At 39.9% G+C, this 20,811-nt stretch overlaps 2 protein-coding genes across 3 annotated transcripts; both read left to right on the top strand.

Annotated features, from left to right (window-relative positions):
• Positions 1–12: 12 nt before the first annotated feature.
• On the top strand, positions 13–9,663 carry npl (N-acetylneuraminate pyruvate lyase (dihydrodipicolinate synthase)). Of its 2 annotated transcripts, none has more exons than XM_070554110.1 (12): positions 13–149; positions 1,178–1,271; positions 1,380–1,453; positions 2,352–2,439; positions 2,522–2,579; positions 4,067–4,142; positions 4,252–4,344; positions 4,456–4,601; positions 8,277–8,323; positions 8,411–8,495; positions 8,572–8,611; positions 8,716–9,663. In XM_070554110.1, the coding sequence occupies exons 2-12, from the start codon at positions 1,201–1,203 to the stop codon at positions 8,859–8,861; spliced, it is 924 nt and encodes a 307-aa protein (XP_070410211.1). In that variant the 5' UTR covers positions 13–149; positions 1,178–1,200; the 3' UTR covers positions 8,862–9,663. The 2 variants fall into 2 exon arrangements, with proteins under 2 accessions (XP_070410211.1, XP_070410210.1); XM_070554109.1 differs by lacking the exon at positions 13–149 and adding an exon at positions 622–781.
• Positions 9,664–11,676: 2,013 nt separating this feature from the next.
• On the top strand, positions 11,677–18,498 carry sec22bb (SEC22 homolog B, vesicle trafficking protein b). The gene is made up of 5 exons (XM_015971517.3): positions 11,677–11,887; positions 14,258–14,367; positions 14,461–14,621; positions 17,906–18,052; positions 18,138–18,498. The coding sequence occupies exons 1-5, from the start codon at positions 11,813–11,815 to the stop codon at positions 18,290–18,292; spliced, it is 648 nt and encodes a 215-aa protein (XP_015827003.1). The 5' UTR covers positions 11,677–11,812; the 3' UTR covers positions 18,293–18,498.
• Positions 18,499–20,811: the final 2,313 nt, after the last annotated feature.

The following is a 20,811-nucleotide window of genomic DNA, read 5'->3' as shown; positions in this document are numbered from 1 at the left end:
CCTTGCGGTATCATTTGACGTTTGGATGATTTCACGTGACGGGCGTCTAATGCTGTGCTTGCAGTTTTTCGTAGTACAAAATGCATCTTCCTCACCCAAAAAAGACAATTTCATGCTCAGAACGCAAGGAGGCAAATACCTACTAAGATGTATGTATAACTCCAGATTTGGATGTATTTCTTTTGACGGTTCTTATCATCTTTCGTTTCAAATATTTTAATACTCATGTATATAGTTTTGCTGTTTTGTGCATACATTAAGTTTTGCGTTAACGTTGATTATACTGTTTGTCATTCTTTATGTCTAAAACTGACATACATATTTTTTAATAAATTGTGGTACTCTTTAGAAATATAACCACATTAAAATAAACCATCTATAAGTTAAGGTTTACGAAGAAAGAAAGAAAGAAAGAAAGAAAGAAAGAAAGAAAGAAAGAAAGAAAGAAAGAAAGAAAGAAAGAAAGAAAGAAAGAAAGAACCTGTCTCAGATCCGAGTCTCCACTTTAATGCACCTAGAAGTTAGATGCCACCCGCCAATAAACAAGAAGAAGAAGGGACTTCTGCCATGCCCAGACTTGCACTTTGGGGCAAGTCTGGGCATGCGCACGTCCTTTGGTCATGTATTTTTCTGGGATAGCAGACCAGACGTAGGTTGTTGTGGTCTCACGCAGCAAGAGAATTTCTCTTTGCTCCTGGTTGTTAAAGTCAAGGATTCATGCTGCGCTCCATTTAGTTTGGATCTGGGAATGACGGACACCCAATTTAATCAAGTTCCTGCTGTAAGTCAGAAAGTGCGCAGGATTTGTTTCCTGTTTCCGTGACCAGGCGAATGTTTGTCGGCGATGCTAGCAAACAACGACCTGCTGTTTAGCCTTTATGCGTTCAGACTTTTTCTCGCAACTTGTTCCCCTAACGTACTCTGTGTAGTAATGTGGTTGTGGCCGTTTTTTTGAGAAGTGCTAATAAATGGTTTATTACCACATCTGTCAGCACTTTTAATGCCAGACCAGCCATCTTCGATGATAGTTGCGCGTTTGCAGTTTGTATTTGACCAGTTTGAGAAAGTGTCACAAACAATTTGATGTCACAGCCAAAGATAATGTAGAACAAGTGCTTCGTGTGGTTTCATTGAACGTGTCCCTATTCTTACCCTTCTTTCCTTGTTTCGTTTCCAGTGTTTTGACTAGTTTTGTGAACCATGGCTCCTGCTGCATACAGAAAGCTGGCTGGGCTCATTGCAGCTACCTTTACCCCATTCACCCCTCAAGGGTAAGGAGCTGTTAAAACTATTTAACCACTCATTATCCTGGCTCTGATTGCTAAAGACCAAATCACTGTCAGTAATAAGTCCATTTATTTGTTATTTTTCCTAAACAGTGAAGTCAACTTGTCAGTTATTGGACCTTATATTGATTACTTGTCAGAACAGCAAGGTGTAAAGGGCATATTTGGTAAGTGAACATGTTGAATTCCTCTCCAAGCTGCCAATCAAATTTGCAAGTCTATAGCTTTTGTGTTTATTGTGTTAGAAACTCTGGGAACAACTGGCATTCATCATCTTCACACATCCTGCCAGATGTGCAAATTTCATTTCCGTTATCGTTTAAATAAGGAAGAGCAAGCTTTTGTTCCACATTGGTAGAATGTCCCGTTTCCTGCTAACTAGACAGTTTTATGTTGATGCAGGAAAGATTAACCCAGTGCCATGCTGAAGTCCTCCTCATTAATTGTAGCTTAAAAGTTAGTTTTGAACTTTGGCCTTTCCCTGAAATTTTCTCGTTGGTTTGTTTCTGAATGCGGAATTCGGTTTTATTAATGGGGCCATGTTGAAAATCCACTAAAACACTGCTTGGAAATGACCAAATTCAAAGATCTTTAGAGACACAAAATATTTTGCAGAAAATAATCTATCAATCTAATATATAAAAACATCAAATCAGCTTCAGCTGGCTATATAAATTACTGCAGACGCCACTGGGAGTCGAACCTGCATCAGCTCATGGCAAAACGAGACAAAAGGCAGGCACTTAGACAAAGAAAGCCAATACAACAGGAGCTTGCTAAGATGCTGTTGAAGGCACATTTTGTCCGAGTGAGCGTGGCCAAAGCTTTGCTAAATTTCTGTTCTGGGTAAAAATTCAGACTGATGGAAAAAAAACTCGTATTTAGGATAAACGACATCTCACTAGTGCTAACAATAATATATTATACATTGTGCCTACCTTTGCTCTCAAATGTTTAAAATGGCATGATTTGGCCCTTTTGAACAATTTTGTCAAGTCGAATTATAATTTAAAGATACTAATATGATGTGAAACGTGGAGTAAAACAAAACTCTTAATCTTCCAGTAAATGGCACTACAGGGGAGAGCTTGTCTCTCACTGTAGCAGAGAGGAAGATCCTGACAGAGGAGTGGTGTCAGAAAGCCAAAGGCAGGTCAGTATTTTCACATCGTGCTGCTGCAGGAGCGACACATGCTGACAGTGAAATATCTTTTGACTCCGTGTGTCCCAACAAGAATGGACCATGTGATTGTTCATGTCGGATGTATGAGTGTTAAAGATTCCCAAGATCTGGTGAGTCCTCCTGAGTAATTATTCTCTTTGTGGCTGATTTTAGTTAAAGAGCAAGTCACCCCCAAATAAACTTTTTTTTTGCTGATAAACTAAATAAACGAGTGTCTAATCGTGCTGCAGACACGTGTCGTCAATAATTTGGCACTTCAGTGCATCTTAGTTAAAATTTAAATATTCTGCCTAAAACTGGCAGTGTTGTGCCGTCGTCAGGTAAAAACTCTGCCCTGTATTTTAATTTAAATCTGCCACCGCTATTGGCTTAGAGGTATACTATGATGTAAACTGGTACATTATGATGTCACAATGCTGTCGTGAACCTGTGTGTGTGTATTTGTTAGCAGCTCCGCCTTCTCGGTCTGCCAGGCAACAGCATTTGTTGCATTTTTCAAACATGAAGTGGGAGTGGAGTTAGAATCTGGTAGGGGCGACTTGCTCTTTAGCAATGACAACACTTGTGTCTGCTCAGTCTTTCTGACAGCAACGGTGGTGCTATAATAAATAAAGCTGACCCTGCTCCATCCTTAATTTCTTGTTTTTAGATTACAGATGATAGCTTCTTTAGAAACTACGTCTGTAAATCCAAAAAGTTCCATCATAGATGCATCCCTAAGAATTTCCCCACCAGTTTTTAAATGATTTAAAACTCTTATTTACATTTACTGTATATATGTTCTTAGAAACAAACAGTTCTCCAAAAACTCCAAACTTGTGTGTATTTTTACATTTCATTATGCCTGAAGTTCAGAACAATATTAATAAAATGTTTTTAAACTGAACTATTTAATGTCTAATATTAATAAAATAACTACTTAATGCAGTAGTCTGTTCTGCCACTTGTTGATCCTCCACTAGAGGGCAGTAGACATGTATAGGACTGCATATGGCAGGTTTATAAGTACTAATCCTAATACTCTATCTTGATGCCTTAAGGCTAGAAGTGGTTTGAAGCTAAATTGCGGCGATATTCTATAAGGAGTCAACAACATTAAAAGAAGCTGTTGTTTTTTTAATCATTAATGATTACAGGACATTCAAATGATGGGTTTTCTTAGCCTGGCAAACCATCCTATAGACGTGAGCAAATCCAGAGCTAAATCATTGTTTACCCTTTCTTAAATTTAAAGTAAAAGTATTTATATCTTGTGTTCTGACAAGAGTTCAGTGCTACGCTTATGCGTGGGATTTCGATCATTTTTGAGACTCTATAATAGAGGAGCAGGGAGTTAGATTTTGTTACATTCAACAGAAAGACCTACCTGTTTCACGCTGTGTCCAGTAACTGGTTACATTCGAGTAATACTTTGGCCTTTTTTACTAAATCAAGTCCTTTTCACAATACGTTAGAGAAAACCAGCACAACAAACTCACTGAGCTATAAAGCTGCATGTGTTCATTTTGCCATCTCTAGATTTTTGTGCCTTTTGATGTTAACTCACTGAAATAGAAACGTCCTTTAGTCTGAGATGTTCCTGCTGTCCTTTCTGCAGGCTCGTCACGCAGCACAAACTGGGGCAGATGGGATTGCAGTCATCGCCCCCTTCTTTTTTAAGCCCAGAACTGCAGGTATCCGACCCGTTTACTTCCCCTCCTACATTCTGATTCTGTGTCAGTACTGTTTAAGTTCACCCAACCTTAAATACTTAATCATTTTTTTTCTGTCATTCCATTTCAGAGGCTTTAAGGGAATTTATGAAGGAAGTTGCTTCTGCTGCTCCAAACCTGCCTTTCTACTATTACCAGATTCCAGCTCTTACTGGTGTTAATGGTCAGTGCTTTTAATGTCTGACTTGTTTTTGTTCTGGAGTAAGCTCCAGTCATCACCAGCCGCAGCCAAAAGCTTTGTTGAATGAGTCAAATGTCTTATATCTGTTTTTAGTGCACGTGAGAGATGTGATCGAAGGGATCGAGAAGCTCATTCCCTCCTTCAGGGGTGTGAAATTTTCTGGGTGCGACCTCATGGACTTTGGTCAGTGTGTCAGTTACTGCCAGGCTGACTGGTCTGTCCTGTACGGCGTGGACGAGGTCAGTCTCCTCCCCACATCTCCAGCTGTTTTGCCACTATTCTTTTAATAAGCATACAAATAATCAAACTTTATATTGTTTAGCTGTGCTTTTGTCTAACAGTCTGGAAGCTGTTTGTGTCATTTCATTAATCCCTGAGGATTAACACATTTTAGAGCCTCTTTTGTATCTCAAGTTGTTCATTAAACGAGCTGAATCATGATATTTTAAACCTTTGAGATCAATATTACCATTGGCACTATTAAGATGTCATTTATCATAAATTAGTTTTTTTGTCAGCCTGAATTTATAATTTGACCAAATCTGGGTGTTGTGATTGATGAACACCTGAGCTTTAAAGATCATGTTGCCTCTGTTGCACGTTCATGACGCTTTGCGCTGTATAACATACGAAAGATCAGACCAGGGACGAAATTTTGATTTCAGAAGTGGGGGGGACACAGCAGGCTTGTGCGGATTTGGGGTGGGGGGTGTTATGTAAAGACCCCTTGACACGTCACGTGCCCATCTCAATAATTTTTCCATCCTCATATATATATATATATATATATATATATATATATATATATATATATATATATATATATATATATATATATATATATATATATATCAAAGTTAAAAAATGTACAACTCTATTATTATTTTTATTTATTATCATTATTGAAGTGCAGTTTTGGCTGTTGACAATGGATAGGCCATTGTATTTATTGTTTTGGGTCTTTTTTATTGTTTTTGGTGCAACATTTTCTAACAGGGAGTGAGATTCCTTTTTTATTCAATTTTTGTTTGTTATTTTTATTCATTTAGAAGTTCTGGTTCTGGACATTTCAATGTTAAATGAAGGTTTATTTGTTGCATTTTAAAGAGTGTACTTGCATTATTATGATATATTAACATTATATTAGTGGTTATTTTGGTCTAGATAATGTTGACAATATCGTTTATCATCAACAATTTGTTGGACAAAATATCGTCCAGCAAAATGTGTTACTTTCCCAGGCCTAGTCAAAAGTATAAAAATTATTTATACATAAACGGTCCCTCCTGAGATCTGGCCGTTAGTTCATTTGCTGTGTTAGAGGACATGCTGAACTAATGTTTTACACATGATCATCACCCTAACATTTGAGTGTATAAAAACATATTAAATATGTTTTTTCCCTTAAAAGTGTTTAAACAGTTGTTGCATTTCAACACACAAAAAATAAATGGAAAAAATAAGATAAATCTAATGAAAAGTGTACATCTTTGCATTAAGCTTAAAAAAATCTGTTGACGATGATGATACTGTTCATTTTTCAGAGCTTTTTAATGTGAACATATACATTGCAATAGATAAGTTTACAATAAAGTTAAATGATAAAAGTTTTGAAGTTACACTTCTACTACTACTAGTAATAATAATTATGATGATAATAGTAATAATAATAAAACAATAATTATAATAATACGAATAAATTGTGTCTGAGGAGTCAGTTATGTGGAGGAGATGAGTTTGTAAAAGTTAGTTTTGAGTATGTTTGTGAAGGAGGAGGTGAGTCTGAGCTTAATGCAGGGGTGTCACATGTTCCAACTTACGTTTTGACTTTGAAAGAAGTCTCTTATATCCACTTTTCGTTTTCTTGACATGCTGCCTCCTGGCTGTGCCTAACTACCAAAGACTCACAAATGAACACTTATTCAAATGTTAAGTAATGGAAGCTGAGCTGAGCTGATATTACACAGCGTCTAGTTGACGATGTGACTCAGTACCGGTGTTCCCTAGCGGCTCCAAACTAGCAGAACAACGTGAGCACGTTCTGACTGTTTACAACTTGAGTGACAGCAGCAACAGCCAATAATACGTTAGCAAGTATCAGCAGAGCCAATAGATTAGCTTTTGGGCGGGTCTAATAGTAAACCGGTTTCCGTTTCGGTCCTAGTGCTCAACCAAATCCATTTAATGGAGCGTAATATTGTTTTTGGACGGAAAAAAGTGCAGGGGACCAAAACTGCCTTTCGAAAAAGTGGGGGGGACATGTCCCACCCGTCCCCCCCCAAAATTACGTCCCAGGATCAGACCATACCTAACACAACATGCCACCCAGCTCCTGGTGTAGTCTACTGTCATCTCTCACCTCGATTACTGCAATGCATTCTAACTGGTTTTCCAGCCTGTACTGTGAGACCTCTTCAAATGGTCCAGAACGCAGCGGCGTGTCTGGTCTTCAATCAGCCAAAAAGAGCACATGTCACCCCTCTGTTCATTGAGCTCCACTGGCTACCACTAGCAGCACGCATCAAATTCAAATTGTTAACACTAGCATACAAAGTCCAAGATGGCACGGCTCCCATCTACCTGAATCCTCTTGCAAAGGCTTACGTCTCGGCCCGGCCGCTCTGGTCATCACAGGATCGTCGGCTAGCAGTGCCTACACCACACTCAGGACAGTCCAGACTCTTCTCATGCATCGTTCCACAAATGTGGAATGACCTACCAAGCACTACAAGAACATGGGCTTCCTTTTCGACTGTCAAGAAACTCCTGAAGACCCTGCTCTTCAGAGAGCATCTTAACTAGCACCCGTCCCCCTCTCTACTGTCCACTCCTTGTTCCCTCCTCTCCACGATTCATCATGCTGCCTCACTGCCACCTACGACTGACGGGAAATTGTTTGTTGATGTTGTTGTTAGCCTCAAGGGCAACATGCCGCTTATCACTTGTAAGTCGCTTTGGACAAAAGCGACTGCTTTATACATAAACATAAACATAATTTATACCCAGAAAGGAAACAATCTGTTTTAGTGAAACTCCTCCCACCCCCGCTCCGACAAAACGTGTGAACAACAGTGTCTTAGGCAAGGCTGCTGTTGTATTGACCTTGGTAGTCCAGCAGTTTAAGGGGCCTGCCTTGTGTCTTGTTATGAGCTGACGTAGGTTTGACTCTCGGTGGTGTCGGTAGTAATTTATGTAACCAGCTGAAGCAGATTTCATTTATTCATATTGTAGTCTTGTTGGTTATTTTCTGCTAAATATTTTGTCTCCAAAGATCTTTGAATTTGGTCAACAGGAGCAGGGCCTAATGAAGAGACTAGTTTCCACTGACGCTTTACAGGATTTTCAAAGTAAAACTCAAAATTTGCAGTTGAAACAGGAAAATGCCTGTGTAGAAGTCAAGTCCATTGCTCGAACTTCTGAGGCTGCTAGACCGGGACCTGGTTGACGCTCTGTGTTGATCCGATGTTGACTAATTAAACTACTTAAAAAACAGCCTTAAGCGTGGCATTGTTATGATAATGCTTCTTGTTTAATGTTGATTGCATTCCGGGTGAAACAATGATAGGAGTAATTCGCTTTCTTTCCCATTCAAACGTCTTCACGCCACAGCGGTCAAAAACCTGTTTGCCCTTCCGGAACAGTGCCTGACGCCAACAATGACATCACTACCTTTATTCCAACCAGTAACAATGACACGCCCACATATCAATTAAAACATCAAGGCCAAAGAAAAGGAAATGACATATTTGGCTCCTACAGCCTGAATGCAGCCAAAACAGGTTTGGGTTTATTTTTCATGAGGAAATAACAATATCACATGGTAATAAGCTAGAAAACGCGGACTTTCCATGATATGGTCCCTTTAACCTCAGTTCTGAACCAAATCCCAAAACTAACGAATGCTCTTCTTTTAGCAACTGTTAGCAGCCCTGGCTATGGGAGCCCACGGAGCAGTTGGCAGGTGAGTGATCGTTTATTTTCAGATGTCCTTGTCCAATTTAAAAAATATATATATTTTTTATAGTTATGGTTAATTGTTTTCCCACAGCACCTACAACTATATAGGTTGTCATGTCAACAAGCTCTTGTCAGCATTTGAGAAAGGTGATCTTGTCCAAGCCAGGGCGATTCAGGTACCACGTGTTTCTGCATGTCTCTGACGCCGTCCCGGCAGATTTATTTCAATTTCTCCCTGATTTTTATTTGCAGTTCAAAATGCAAGAGCTTCTGAGCTACGCCATGAAGCTGGGTGAGTGATGGTTGTGATGTGTTTCTATGATGAGTTCAGTAGGGTCTGTTAGAAGAATCCTGTGTTTTTGTGTGAAGTAAAACCTGATTTGCTGTCTTTGACAGGCTTTGATGTTGGCGTGAACAAGCAGCTGATGGCCGAGTTGTCAGGCTTATGTCTGGGACCCCCTCGACTCCCGCTGATGCCGTGTCCTCATGATCACGCCCAGCTGATCGTGCAGAAATATCACAGCCTATTTTCTAAACGCTGACATGTTTGTAGTCAATTTTGAAAACACTGGGATCTAGATTTCACTTTACTGGTGATACCATTTACATTAACCAAGTCTGAGAGAATTATTAATTATTATTTGTTATTTTATCTTTCAAATGTTTATTCTTAATCAAATATCTGTGCTTATTATCGGTCCCGTTTTTAAACAGAGCAGGATAAGTGGCTGTTACCTTTCTGAATGTCCTTCATCTTTATTTTAAGGTGGAATTGCTGGGGCAGACCCAGATAAACATTTATTTGTTGGGTTTTCTACTAAACCAGATTATCCTCCAGTGTGAGGTCATGGCTGATTTGTATTGTATGATTTGAACAAATAAACTTTAGCTTTTATTTTCCATTTGATATTTATTTTTATAAATGATCACAGTGAGACAAACTATCTTAAAATAAGTGTTGAAATTCTCAATTTTGAAAGCTTTTGGTTAAGATGGAACTGTACTTCCCCTCAATATTTGGCCAAATCCGATAGGAGGCGCTGTTTCAGTGCTGCGTTGCTAAAGTTCTTTTTTTTAATAATCACCCAATAAACATCAAAACCCTTTTACTGAATATCTCAATGACATCAATTACTTTAGTTTCACTTTGTTCACTTTATGTTTTGTGATCTTAACAACACTCCCATGTTTTTGAGCTTCTCAACCACCAAATGTGGGCCTGTAAGAGTCCATCTGATTGGTTCGATTCATTGCATCTACATTATTTTGTACTGTTGTTGACTGCAGTTACTTGCATTGTTGATATTTCACATATTAATAAAATGAAGCCAGTAAATTTTTGAATATTTTGTAGTCATTTATGAAAATCTGGTGTTACTGTTGCTTTGTTTTGATAACATAAAAAAGGAAATAATAAATTGTAGTTTTAAGACTGGTATTTAAATGCTACTAATAAATATGTATGTGTTACTCGCTACTGTCTTTGTTCATTCAATGTTTTGTTTTCTCAAAGGGAGATTATTACTCTTTCTGTCTTTTAACATTAAATTAAACATGTTTTGTAGTATTGGGTTGAATGTAACAAACCATAAAAAACAAAGAAATGGAAGAAAAAGCTCAACCATTTATAAAGTTTATAAAGGAATTATTTTCAATAGTGTTATGAAAACTAGACATTCCTAGTTTTCGGATTAGCAGGACATGTGAATCTGGACAAGTGGGGGAGTAGAGGAGTAGAGGGAGGTGAAGTGTGGCTCTCCCCTGCCCTGCCTCCAACATGCCTCCATCTAAAAGGCTAGGTTATCCAGAGGTATCTCTGTAGTTATGCTGCTATAGGCTTAGACTGCTGGAGGATACACTGACCACTTTCCACACTCGACTACTTTCTTCTACAGTTTGCTCTTTAACTGTATTATTTCCTGCTATTTCAGCTGTTAACTTTATTTTCTCTCCAAGTGTTTTTCTCCCCAGAAGAAGCTACAATGATGTTCTGCTGAGCTGTGGTGGCCTCATGGAGGGGGCCATCATCTAGCACACTGCTGCTAACCACTAAAACATTCTCCCTCTCCTGATAATAACTTTTTGCTTTCCTTGATGTTGGATGTACTACTACTAGTTTATCCGTTTAATTATAGATCCACTAGGATAAATACAATAAAGTTCTCTCACCAAATATAATATTTACTAAGAAATCACAATGTAACTATAGAAACATTACTTGGTATTTATGTTGTGTGTGTGTGTGTGTGTGTGTGTGTGTGTGTGTGTGTGTGTGTGTGTGTGTGTGTGTGTGTGTGTGTGTGTGTGTGTGTGTGTGTGTGTGTGTGTGTGTGTGTGTGTGTGTGTGTCTGCTCTGTCTTCTCGATCCCCAGTGAGTCGTGGTGGATGGCTGCTTATACTGAGCCAGGATCCTCTGGAGGTTTCTTCCTGTTAAAAGGGAGTTTTCTTCTCCACTGTCGCTAAATGCTTGCTTAGTATGAGGATTGCTGTAAAGTCACTGACACTAGTCAGTGACTTGATGCAATTTGCTGGGTTCCTTATATAGGAAACTTTTTACTAATTGACTTAAGGAACTGAACTATATTGGAATGTTTACTGTGTGAAGTGCCTTGACATTACTCTTGTCATGATTTACTGCTACATAAATAAACTTGAATTGAAATGAATTGAAGTTTACCATCACGTAATACTTTCTCTGGGATGACTGGTTTCTTTTCCTAGCTTAAGGGGGAGATAGATTAGTTATTTAATGCAAAAGTTTCCACTCTTAACTCAGTTAAAATTTACTTCCAAGTAGTCATGCTTTTTGTAACGTTTTAAGTGCTTCTGATCAACTGTTGCAGGATTCCTGGTGGCCTTCCAGCTTTTGGCTTCTTTTTCTGCCGAGTCATGTCGGACCATGATAGTGCAATTAGTGTCAAAGATGTAGAAAGAGAACCCCGCCTCAAAAAAGACATGTCAGGCCTAAAAATATTCAATAGTGTCTGAAAGGACCCATTAGAGCTGTGGGCCTCCTTCATCATTTGCTGTTGGCCAACAAACTTACCAAATAATTATTTCTCATAAATGCAGAATAAAGTGTATCTGTAATAAACTGCTAACAAAAAAAAAATCCCCAGGTTTAACTATAGTTATTTTCTAAGTTTCCCCTTCTCATAGATTGTTTTATAATATCAAAAAATATCAAAAAGATGCAGCTTAAGAAAAAAAATCTGGCTCATTGAAATAAAAATATATTTAAAATAGCTTTTGAGCTTCAAGTCAGGTGTTCTGGGAATTTCACCTTCCCCGGAACAATAATTGAGCATATCAGTTCCGTGCAGCGAGCGCACGACGGTATTAGAGTGTTACACGCAAAGCTGTAGAGTTTCCGGCCAGCTCAGCGCGTTGCTCCTGTTGTGTTGTCACTTTACTGCCTGTCAAACAAACAGCGGCTCCAGCTAGCTGAGAGGTTGTCTCGGGTCGTGGAGGAACAGCAGGACATTCCGGAGAGATGGTGCTGCTGACGATGATCGCTCGGCTGGCAGACGGGCTGCCGCTGGCCGCTTCAATGCAGGAGGACGAGCAGGTTCACATTTAACCTTTTAGCCTCTGGAGACTGGCGTCGGGCTGCTAGAGATAACACATCTGGGTTACTAATGTCTTAGTGACACGTCTGACGATAGTGTCCTAGTCAGAGCACGATTTAACTAGGCACGTGCCTGCGTTAGGAGACGTTTAACCAATAACAGCTGGATGGATTTAAAGGACTTGATCTTCTAATAAAGGCTTAGTTTAGCAGGCCTGTCTAGTTCTCACCAGGCAGGTTTTAGCAACAACATTCACCAGAGTCGGCTTTGAGTTTAAACCTGACTACCAGAGCCTGACTTTACCATTTTCAACATCCTTTAGGAAGCTCAAATCTAAACTCATTTATCCTGCTTCTCTGTGAGCAGAGTTTTGCATAGTTCTCACTTCTCAGTTACAAAACGTCGTCGTCGTCTTCCTCCGCTTATCCGGGTCCGGGTCGCGGGGGCAGCATCCCAACCAGGGAGCTCCAGGGAGGCGTCCAGGAGGCATCCCAAACCAGTTACAAAACGTGCATTAAAAAAATTATAGGTTCATAAATTAAAATTTTTTGTTCATAAATCTTGAGTTATCTCTTATTTCTTTTATATTTCTTCCAACGAGACAGACTTTAATTTAATTAAAATGTTTCAGGCTTTCTGTGGGTGTTTGGCTGCTTTATAATAAATCTTTTTGAATCCAGGACCACTTTACTCTGAACCATGACTCAAGGCTTCTCAGCCAAAGGGGTGAGCCGTAGCTTTCTTCTCTTTGGCCTGACGTAAGAACATTATATTTTCTCATTTTAAAAAGGCCCAAATATTACAGTTTAATGTTTAAAATTGTATCATTACACCATAAATGTGACCCCAAAGAGATGCAAACAGAAAACTCTACAGATATAACATTTAGATGCTATATATCATTGATAGATTTTGTGTTTGTTTGTTTTTAAGCCGTACACTTCTTGTTTTATCTTCTTCTTGTTCAATGACCTTGTAACTTTTTGGTGCATTTTCCTGTCATGGTCAGGACTGAAAATAGTAGCCAAAGCCAAACTTTAAAAAGACCCCAAAACTATTGATCTAGATCAGTTGTTCTGGCTCGTTGGAATCATACTATAAATTATTAATGTGGTTAAAATAGTTTCTATGTTTTCTTCAGTAAGAGCCTGTTACTTTTCAAATTAGACACTAAAAGCTTCCGACGAATGCCTCTAGACCAGGACTGACATAGAATGATGTGTCTTGCCATCTCATTAACATCAGTGAATTAAGGCTACAGAATAATAAGAGGAACATGAAAGAGAAAGAGCCCAGACTTTTAATTTTTTGTTCTTTCTGAATCCATATTTATAATTTGTATTGATTCTACTCTCATCAAAATTGCTCATATTTCTAAAATCTTTACCAGTTTCAGTCTGCAGAGGTCAGTATTATTCACAAAGTGAAGGCGGACCAGTTATGGGCCATTCCCATCTGTACCGGGTCGGCCCGGGCCGGGTAGCCCCAGTCGGCCCCAGCCTGGCCCGGTTGATTCCACACATCCTTGTCTTAAACCCATGTGGGCTGATTCTACCCACCAATCAGAGGCTTGCTCTAATGGAAGGTGTGAATTTGCTGTCAGCAGTGGGTGTGTTGGCCCTGGTCGGCCTGAAGCAGACCCCCTCGAGAAGAGGGCTGAGAATGAGCCTTGGTTGGCCCGGAAAAATACCAGACCACCCAGATATGTAAACAACCTACGCTACCCGGCCCGGGCTGACCCGGTACAGATGGGAATGGCCCATTAGACGTGTGGCTGCTGGTATGAAGTCTTAAATGACTTCATGTCATGAAATGAACAAAAAAAACCCATAAATGTTCTTGTTTAAAACTAGTTGTTGCTACGCTAATGTTAACAGGAGTCTAACCTTTTTCTCCTCTCGTCTGTGTTGCTTTCATAAAGGAAAGTGAAAAGGTTTGTTGTGTGTGTGTGTGTGTGTGTGTGTGTGTGTGTGTGTGTGTGTGTGTGTGTGTGTGTGTGTGTGTGTGTGCGTGCATGCGTACGTGTGTGTGTGATACTGTAATGTGAGAATTGTTGTTTTTACAATCTTTTGATAAAGCATCAGCATCTCACTGCAGAGGCTTTATGGAGTCTGTTTTATACAAACAAATTCATTTTTGCCACGTTAAAATGGCAAGAAATTAACCTGAATGAGCAAAAGCAGGGTGAAATGTGAGCTTTTCTATTTGATCTGTCTTGTTTCAGACGCTCAAGCTTGTCAAAATGATCTTAAAGTACCACATTGACTTGTGTATTAGTCTTGCCACGTTGTTGCCCTGTTTAAACTCTTTCTAATTTGATTTAATTGTTATTGTTTGGTAATAGTTTGTTGTTTTTTGGGTGTATTTAGTTGGGTCGAGATCTTCAGCAGTATCAGAATCAAGCTAAGCAGCTCTTCAGAAAACTCAACGAGCAGAGTCCCACACGCTGCACTTTAGAGGCCGGGCCCGTCACGTTTCAGTGAGTGTTAAAAAACAATCTTCTCTACGGGTTCTGAACGCATGTTGTTCATTAAGCCCTTTTGTTGAACTACACTTTTCTTTCTTGATATAGTTACTTTATAGAGAAAGGCGTTTGCTACCTCGTGCTGTGTGACGCCGGCTTCTCCAAGAAGCACGCCTTTGCTTACCTGGAGGATCTGCAGGCAGAGTTCCATGAGCAGCATGGAAAGAAAGTTCCCACGGTCTCACGTCCATACTCCTTCATCGAATTTGGTAAAAAAAAAAAAAAAGACTGTTTGTCCTGTAAACTGTACTGGTGTTTTTTCAAATGCATCGAAGTATTTAAGATACAGAACATTTTCACAAAAGCAGGAACAGCAGACTTGTAAAAAATAGCATTTTGTGTTGCACAAAAAAAATCTTAACTGTGTTCTTTGTTTTTAGAGCCAGTCCAGCTGTGCACAGATGTGACCTTTAATGCAGGAGTGCCCTAGTTCACATTTACTTATGTAGCTGCTTTAATCATTTCTATTTTTTTTATTTTATTTTATTCATCCATTAGTTAACCAGGCGAGTCAACTGAGAACTCATTCACGACTTTAATCAATGTAACGTGCCATACGTATAGAGCCTGTTATGCATGTGATGTGATGCTATCCCAGACTGAAGCTAAACATTACTAACAGTGATCACAGACAGAAATAAGCGGACAGAACACACTCAAAACTAAACCGTGGTCGCTGTGGGACAAAGAGTCAGAAATAAAATCTGAGATTAATTTTCTGTGTGTAAACTTCTGAAGCATGAACAGAGAAATTATCGCTACAATTCACAAAGACGAGCAGGATCAGAAAAGCAGACGTGCCACGAACACTGTTAGTTTTTTGAGTAAAAATCACAATTTTATAATGTTTAACAGAGTAGGTAAGTTATTTATTTAAAGTTATTTAACAGTGTAAAGCACATGTGTCAGACACAACGCCCGAGCATTTTTATGTGGCCCGCGAGATAAATATAAAAAAAGTATTACAACTGACCCGCTGGCCGATTTTACCGCAAAGACTACAACTCCCATGATGCTTTGCGGCGTTCGCACGGAGCTGAAGCGCCCCCCTCCTTTGTGTTTTTTCCAGTGTCTGCTGCCGGTGTCTGCAGCTCTGCTGTCTCGGACAAACTAAACACTCCTCTCACTCAGCGTCGAGTTTACTCAGCTGTTTGCCGACGTTGAAGCCCAGAAACAGAGATTTTAACTGCTCAGTAATGTGTTCACGACTGAAAGAGAAAGTTTTCCAACTAACTTCCAGACACAGCTGATATAACTTCAGCGAGCAGCGGCACGCTCAAATCAGCATGACTCTGTGGCTGCTGTAGTTGTTATTTTTCCTCCCTGACACACAACAACGTGGTCAAGCTGCTCAGACGCTCTCCATTTACTTTATTTTGTTGTTGGCCCATGAGAAAAGATTTAACCTACAGTAAACAGGAAGTGGAAAGGCTTCAGATAGATGAATAGAATAGAAAATCCCTTTATTGTTCCTCAGTGGGGAAAGCTAGAAGTCACAGCAGCGATGGCACGTATTACAGGAGAACAAAAGGAGAATAAAAAATAAGAAAAATTAATAATCAACAAGAAAACATAAATCATAGATTTTAAAAATGCTGAATATACCACAAGTAATGAATGCCACTGATGCCTTTTATTTAAAACTGACTTGCTCGTGTGTAATTTGGTTATTCCACATTCAATGTTAATGCAAAAATAAGTTTGTTTCCAAATTAAAAGGTTCAAAATTGCATATATGTTGATAAAGAAAATGTGCAAATTTGCCGTCACTTTTTCAAAAAATATTAAGTTCGGGCCGCAACTTCGTCCCAGATTTTCATTTCGGCCCCGTGTGGATTTGAGTTTGACACCCCTGGTGTGTTATTTCAGTTATACTGAAACGTATTTCATATCCAGCTGACTGTGGGGGTTGTCAGTTTTTCTCCTTTCAAAACAAAAGAAGGAGGGACGTAACTACTATTTACCATCAGTGAGTGTGGGGGTGCCGTGTCTCCTGAGAGCTAATGCTGCAGCCCCAACAATTGTAATTTGACGACAACCAGCAAAAAGCTCCAGAGTTGTTTAAAGAGGATGCAAAAACCAAATTTTACCACAGGAGGTCATTTTTACTTCATTTCTACATAATGCACCTTTAAATGATTTAGATTTGTCTAAACACCGTGCTTAAAATACACATCATGGGCTGCAAAAAGGATTCTAGAAAACGTTATTTTATCCCCCACATGCAAAATTTCCCCAGAAAAAGAAGTCTTCAGCTGTTTGCACAGATCTGTTTGTAAAACTTGTCCACTCAGATTCGTACCATAGACTTCTCTCCACATATTAACGCTCATAATTATAACTCGGGCGCCTTCTGGGACACTTGATCAGTCCGGTGGGCTTCACTTGCAGGATTTTTATCATTTCTTAAACTATTTGTGTCGCTCTCTCCTTCTCCCTTGCTGACCGTTTCTCTGTTATGTTCATTGCAACAGTCGGAAAGGTTTTTCTGCACTTCCAGACACTGAATTGGAAAAACCTCTCAGGTGTTACGGTACGGAGCAGCTTGAGTAACAAATACTACAACAGTGAAGCTTGCTCATCTTGTTGATCAAGTTCGTGTTATGAAAGTCACCGAGGGGCTACCATGAGGTGTCATGTAGGCTACCAAAGTGCAATCTCTGAGCTTTTCTGCACTTTTGTTATTTTCTGATGTCCTGAACAGCTCATGGATTACGGTAATACGGAGGAGGCATGTGAAATGCTGTCAGCAGCGACAGCCTGGTTGCTCAGAATCGTGTTCATATAGATATCAGGAAACTCGATTCCTGGTCAGATATTTGGATATAAAAGCTAAATCGTGATGAAATTATATTGTTTAAATCTCATTCCCACACAGGGTGGTGTGCCACAGAAGCATGGATGAATGCACGTAGTATCATGGCTTCCTTTCTGAATTAGTTCAGAATATCAGTCAGTAACAATCCATCAGTCCATCCGTTATCTGTACCCACTTATCCACGCTGGGGGCTCCAACAGTCTCTAGGCAAACAGGCGGGGTGCACCCTGGACTGGTTGCCAGTCTATTGCAGGGCAACACAGACACACAGGACAAACAACCATGCACACACACACACACTCACACCTAAGTATAATTTAGAGAGACCAATCAACCTGACAGTCATGCTTGTGGACTGTGGGAGGGAGCCGGAGTACCCGGAGAGGACCCACGCACGCAAACTCCATGCAGAAAGACCCCAGGGCGGGATGCGAACCCAGGACCTCGCATCAAACCTTCAGCTTTAAAACAGATGTCCCAAATGCTGCATCTTCTCCGGAAACAGTAGTAGCTGCAGAGCTGATGAAGCTTTACTGAAATTCCACAAAAAAAAAAATCCTCAATTGTGCAGATAAATGAGCCTAAAACTGTAAACTGTGAAGTGTTTGAAGCAAACAACTCATGGCTTCATTGTTACTTTTCTGTTTTTCTGTTGCGTTTTTTTTTCTCTTTTAGACACCTACATTCAAAAAACCAAGAAGTCGTACATCGACAGCCGAGCACGGAGGAATCTGGGTAGCATCAACACGGAGCTGCAGGACGTCCAGAGGATCATGGTGGCAAACATAGAGGAGGTTCTGCAGAGAGGAGAGGCTCTCTCTGGTCAGTCTTGGTCATTTGAGGCTGAAGCTTCAATCTAAAAGAGGAAAAACCTCATCTGGATCATCTTGTTTTCTTCTCCTTGCAGCGCTCGACTCCAAGGCCAGCAATCTGTCCAGCTTGTCAAAGAAGTACAGGAGTGATGCCAAATACCTGAACACCCGCTCCACCTACGCCAAGCTGGCAGCAGGTGGCGTCTTTTTCATCATGCTCATCGTCTACGTGCGCTTCTGGTGGCTCTGAGAGAGGAAGAGGGAGGAGGTAGTGAAGTGGAAACGAGCTGCAGGCCGTCTGCGAGTGCTGAGAAAAAGCAGCACTTTCGACCCAAAAGGATCCCTGCTCTTAATGAGACTTTACACACACGCACACACACACACACGCGCACACACACACACACACACACAAGCACTCATTTTGTCCTTAATTGTCCGTATGTGGGTCTGAATAGCAACGGTGTCATGAAACAATGTTTTCTAATTAACAGTCATTCTCTATCTATGGCCCTCGGATTGTAGAGGAAATTAGTGTGTGTGTGTGTGTGAGAGTGTGTGGGTTGCCTGTTTTTGAATGTGATTTCTGTGCAAAGGTAGAGAAAAAATTTATTTCCCGTTTTGTTCATTAACCTTCTGTATGTCTAAGGATACAGATAAAGGACACAAACCACATCATTATTTTCCTTTTTGCTCCTAATCTCATAAACGTGCATAACGCGTCCGATTCATCACTAAATGATCTCCGCTGTAATTTAGGCACAAACATTTGAGGCAGATTTCATTTAAAGTAGTGTTTGAACGGTTCACAAATACAACTATCTGTTTTATTTACCTTTATTGTGATGAGACAGGATGTGACATCAGACGTTATGCAGTGACTCAGAAGGGGCGAGCAACCGAAGGTGGTTCATCTCAACCCGTTCCCAGCTTTTACCCACAAGATAAAAATAAGTTTCGCACGCGTCTGTGACATGAAGAGGCTTATTAATGCACACCGACGACATCAACCCTGTTTCCTTATCTTTGCTTCCTGTTTGTAAGCTAAGGGACGTGTTTAATAAAACCGTGTCATCATTTCTCTCACATTTAAGTCTTTGTTCAAAGTTGAAGTGAAAATTTACAATCTCCTTATTTACAGGAAGGTAGCTGGATTATTCAGCATTTTATGTTTACTGTACGTTAAAGCATATTCACTAGTAGTGCGTTGGTTGCTATGACATTCATTTGATCTTTGATTGCACCTTTCAGCAGAAACGCTGTTGGTTGAGTTACTGGCAGCCCTGAGCTACAGGCTCACAGAAAACATCCAGAACTACTTTAATGAAAACAGCTTCACACATTTTTTAAACTGCTTTTACATTTAAGCTACTTTAAATGATTTAGAGGTTTGTTGCTCCTGTTTTGTGATCATTTCTCCTTCGTTTGCAGGAAACTTTTAGAAATGGCCGTTTCGGCTTTTCCAAAAAGTTTTATTTTTCTTTGCGACTTCTTTGTGTGTTTTCAGTTAAAGTCCTTCACCTCTGGTCCTAGGTAACGCGTCTCTAAATCTGTTCTCTAATGTGATTTTCTTGGTTGTATGCAGCTGAGCATCCTGAATCAAACACTCTGTGAACTGGTTTCCACTAAAATCTGGTTTGGTGAAAGTTTGTTTACAGGAAAAAGTATATTTCTTGTAAATGAAGGATGCCAGTAATTCTGACTATGTCTGTGTTGGAAAACAAATCCTAATTCTTTTGTTTAGTAACATTTAACCAATAATCTGAGCTGGATGGAGTATTCTTTCACAATAACATACAAGGCCGTTTTATCTGTTAGATCTGATTTAAGACATTCAAACATGAATTCAGGCGTGAGTCTTTGTTCTTGTTTGTCAGAGAGAACATCTGTTTCTGTTCTGCATATGAATAAAATCATTTGCACACGCACTTCCTGTCTTACAGGCCCTTAACTTGAACTTATGTTATCATGACTTCTTCAAGCAATAATGCAGATCTTCTTTTTTTTCTCAGACATCAGAAACTTGTGAGAATATAGAAGGCTTATTTAATGCTTCAACATTTTTTCCCTGGAATATTTTTGCCCCTCACCATTTCAGTGATAGAGTACCTATAAATTAGTGAAAATACATCATGAACGCAACAGTTTTTAGCATGTTTTGCAGGAATGGCAATGATTTAGTTTTTTTTCTTCTTCTTCTAAAGCCTCACTTGTCTTAACAGCCACAGTAAGGTTTCTCACATCCTCTTTTCTAGCCAGTTTTATAATCGCCAATACGGACCTGAAAAACAAAGGAGACCTCTAGCTAGGTGATAACTTCTCATGGGGCCGCACAGTTAGTTACTTTTTTTTTAAATTAAAGCAACCGGAAGGCGGTACGTTTCTTTATTCTGAAAATCTCGGGAGCTTCGTTCCGTTTCTGCGTCCGATTTCCTGCGTCCGATTTCCTGTCTTTCCTTCCCCAAAAATGTTGAACTTTGACCCGTTTCAGAGGCGTAGCGCATAGAAAATAGAACTGGTGCGTAAGGGCCGCGACATGCTGCTCCTGAGACGCGGCCGACTCGCGCTGCTGACGGCTCCTGTGGCAAAGGTTCTGTTGACCACAGCGGTTCCTATCAGCAGCTATGGCGTGCTGCTGACGGCTCCTGTGGAAAGAAGGGGTTGAACTTAGCTTTAAAGGTGTGGTTGGCTGAAAAATCATTTTTTTAATGATCATTTATGATAAGAATTGGTCGCTCTGAAATTTTCATGCAGGCTGAACTTGAAAACAGT

Source organism: Nothobranchius furzeri, chromosome 8 (assembly GCF_043380555.1).
Source record: "Nothobranchius furzeri strain GRZ-AD chromosome 8, NfurGRZ-RIMD1, whole genome shotgun sequence".
NCBI classification, from domain to species: domain Eukaryota; kingdom Metazoa; phylum Chordata; class Actinopteri; order Cyprinodontiformes; family Nothobranchiidae; genus Nothobranchius; species Nothobranchius furzeri.
The sequence above is the reverse complement of the archived record's forward strand: the minus strand, read 5'-3'. Positions and strand labels throughout refer to the sequence as shown.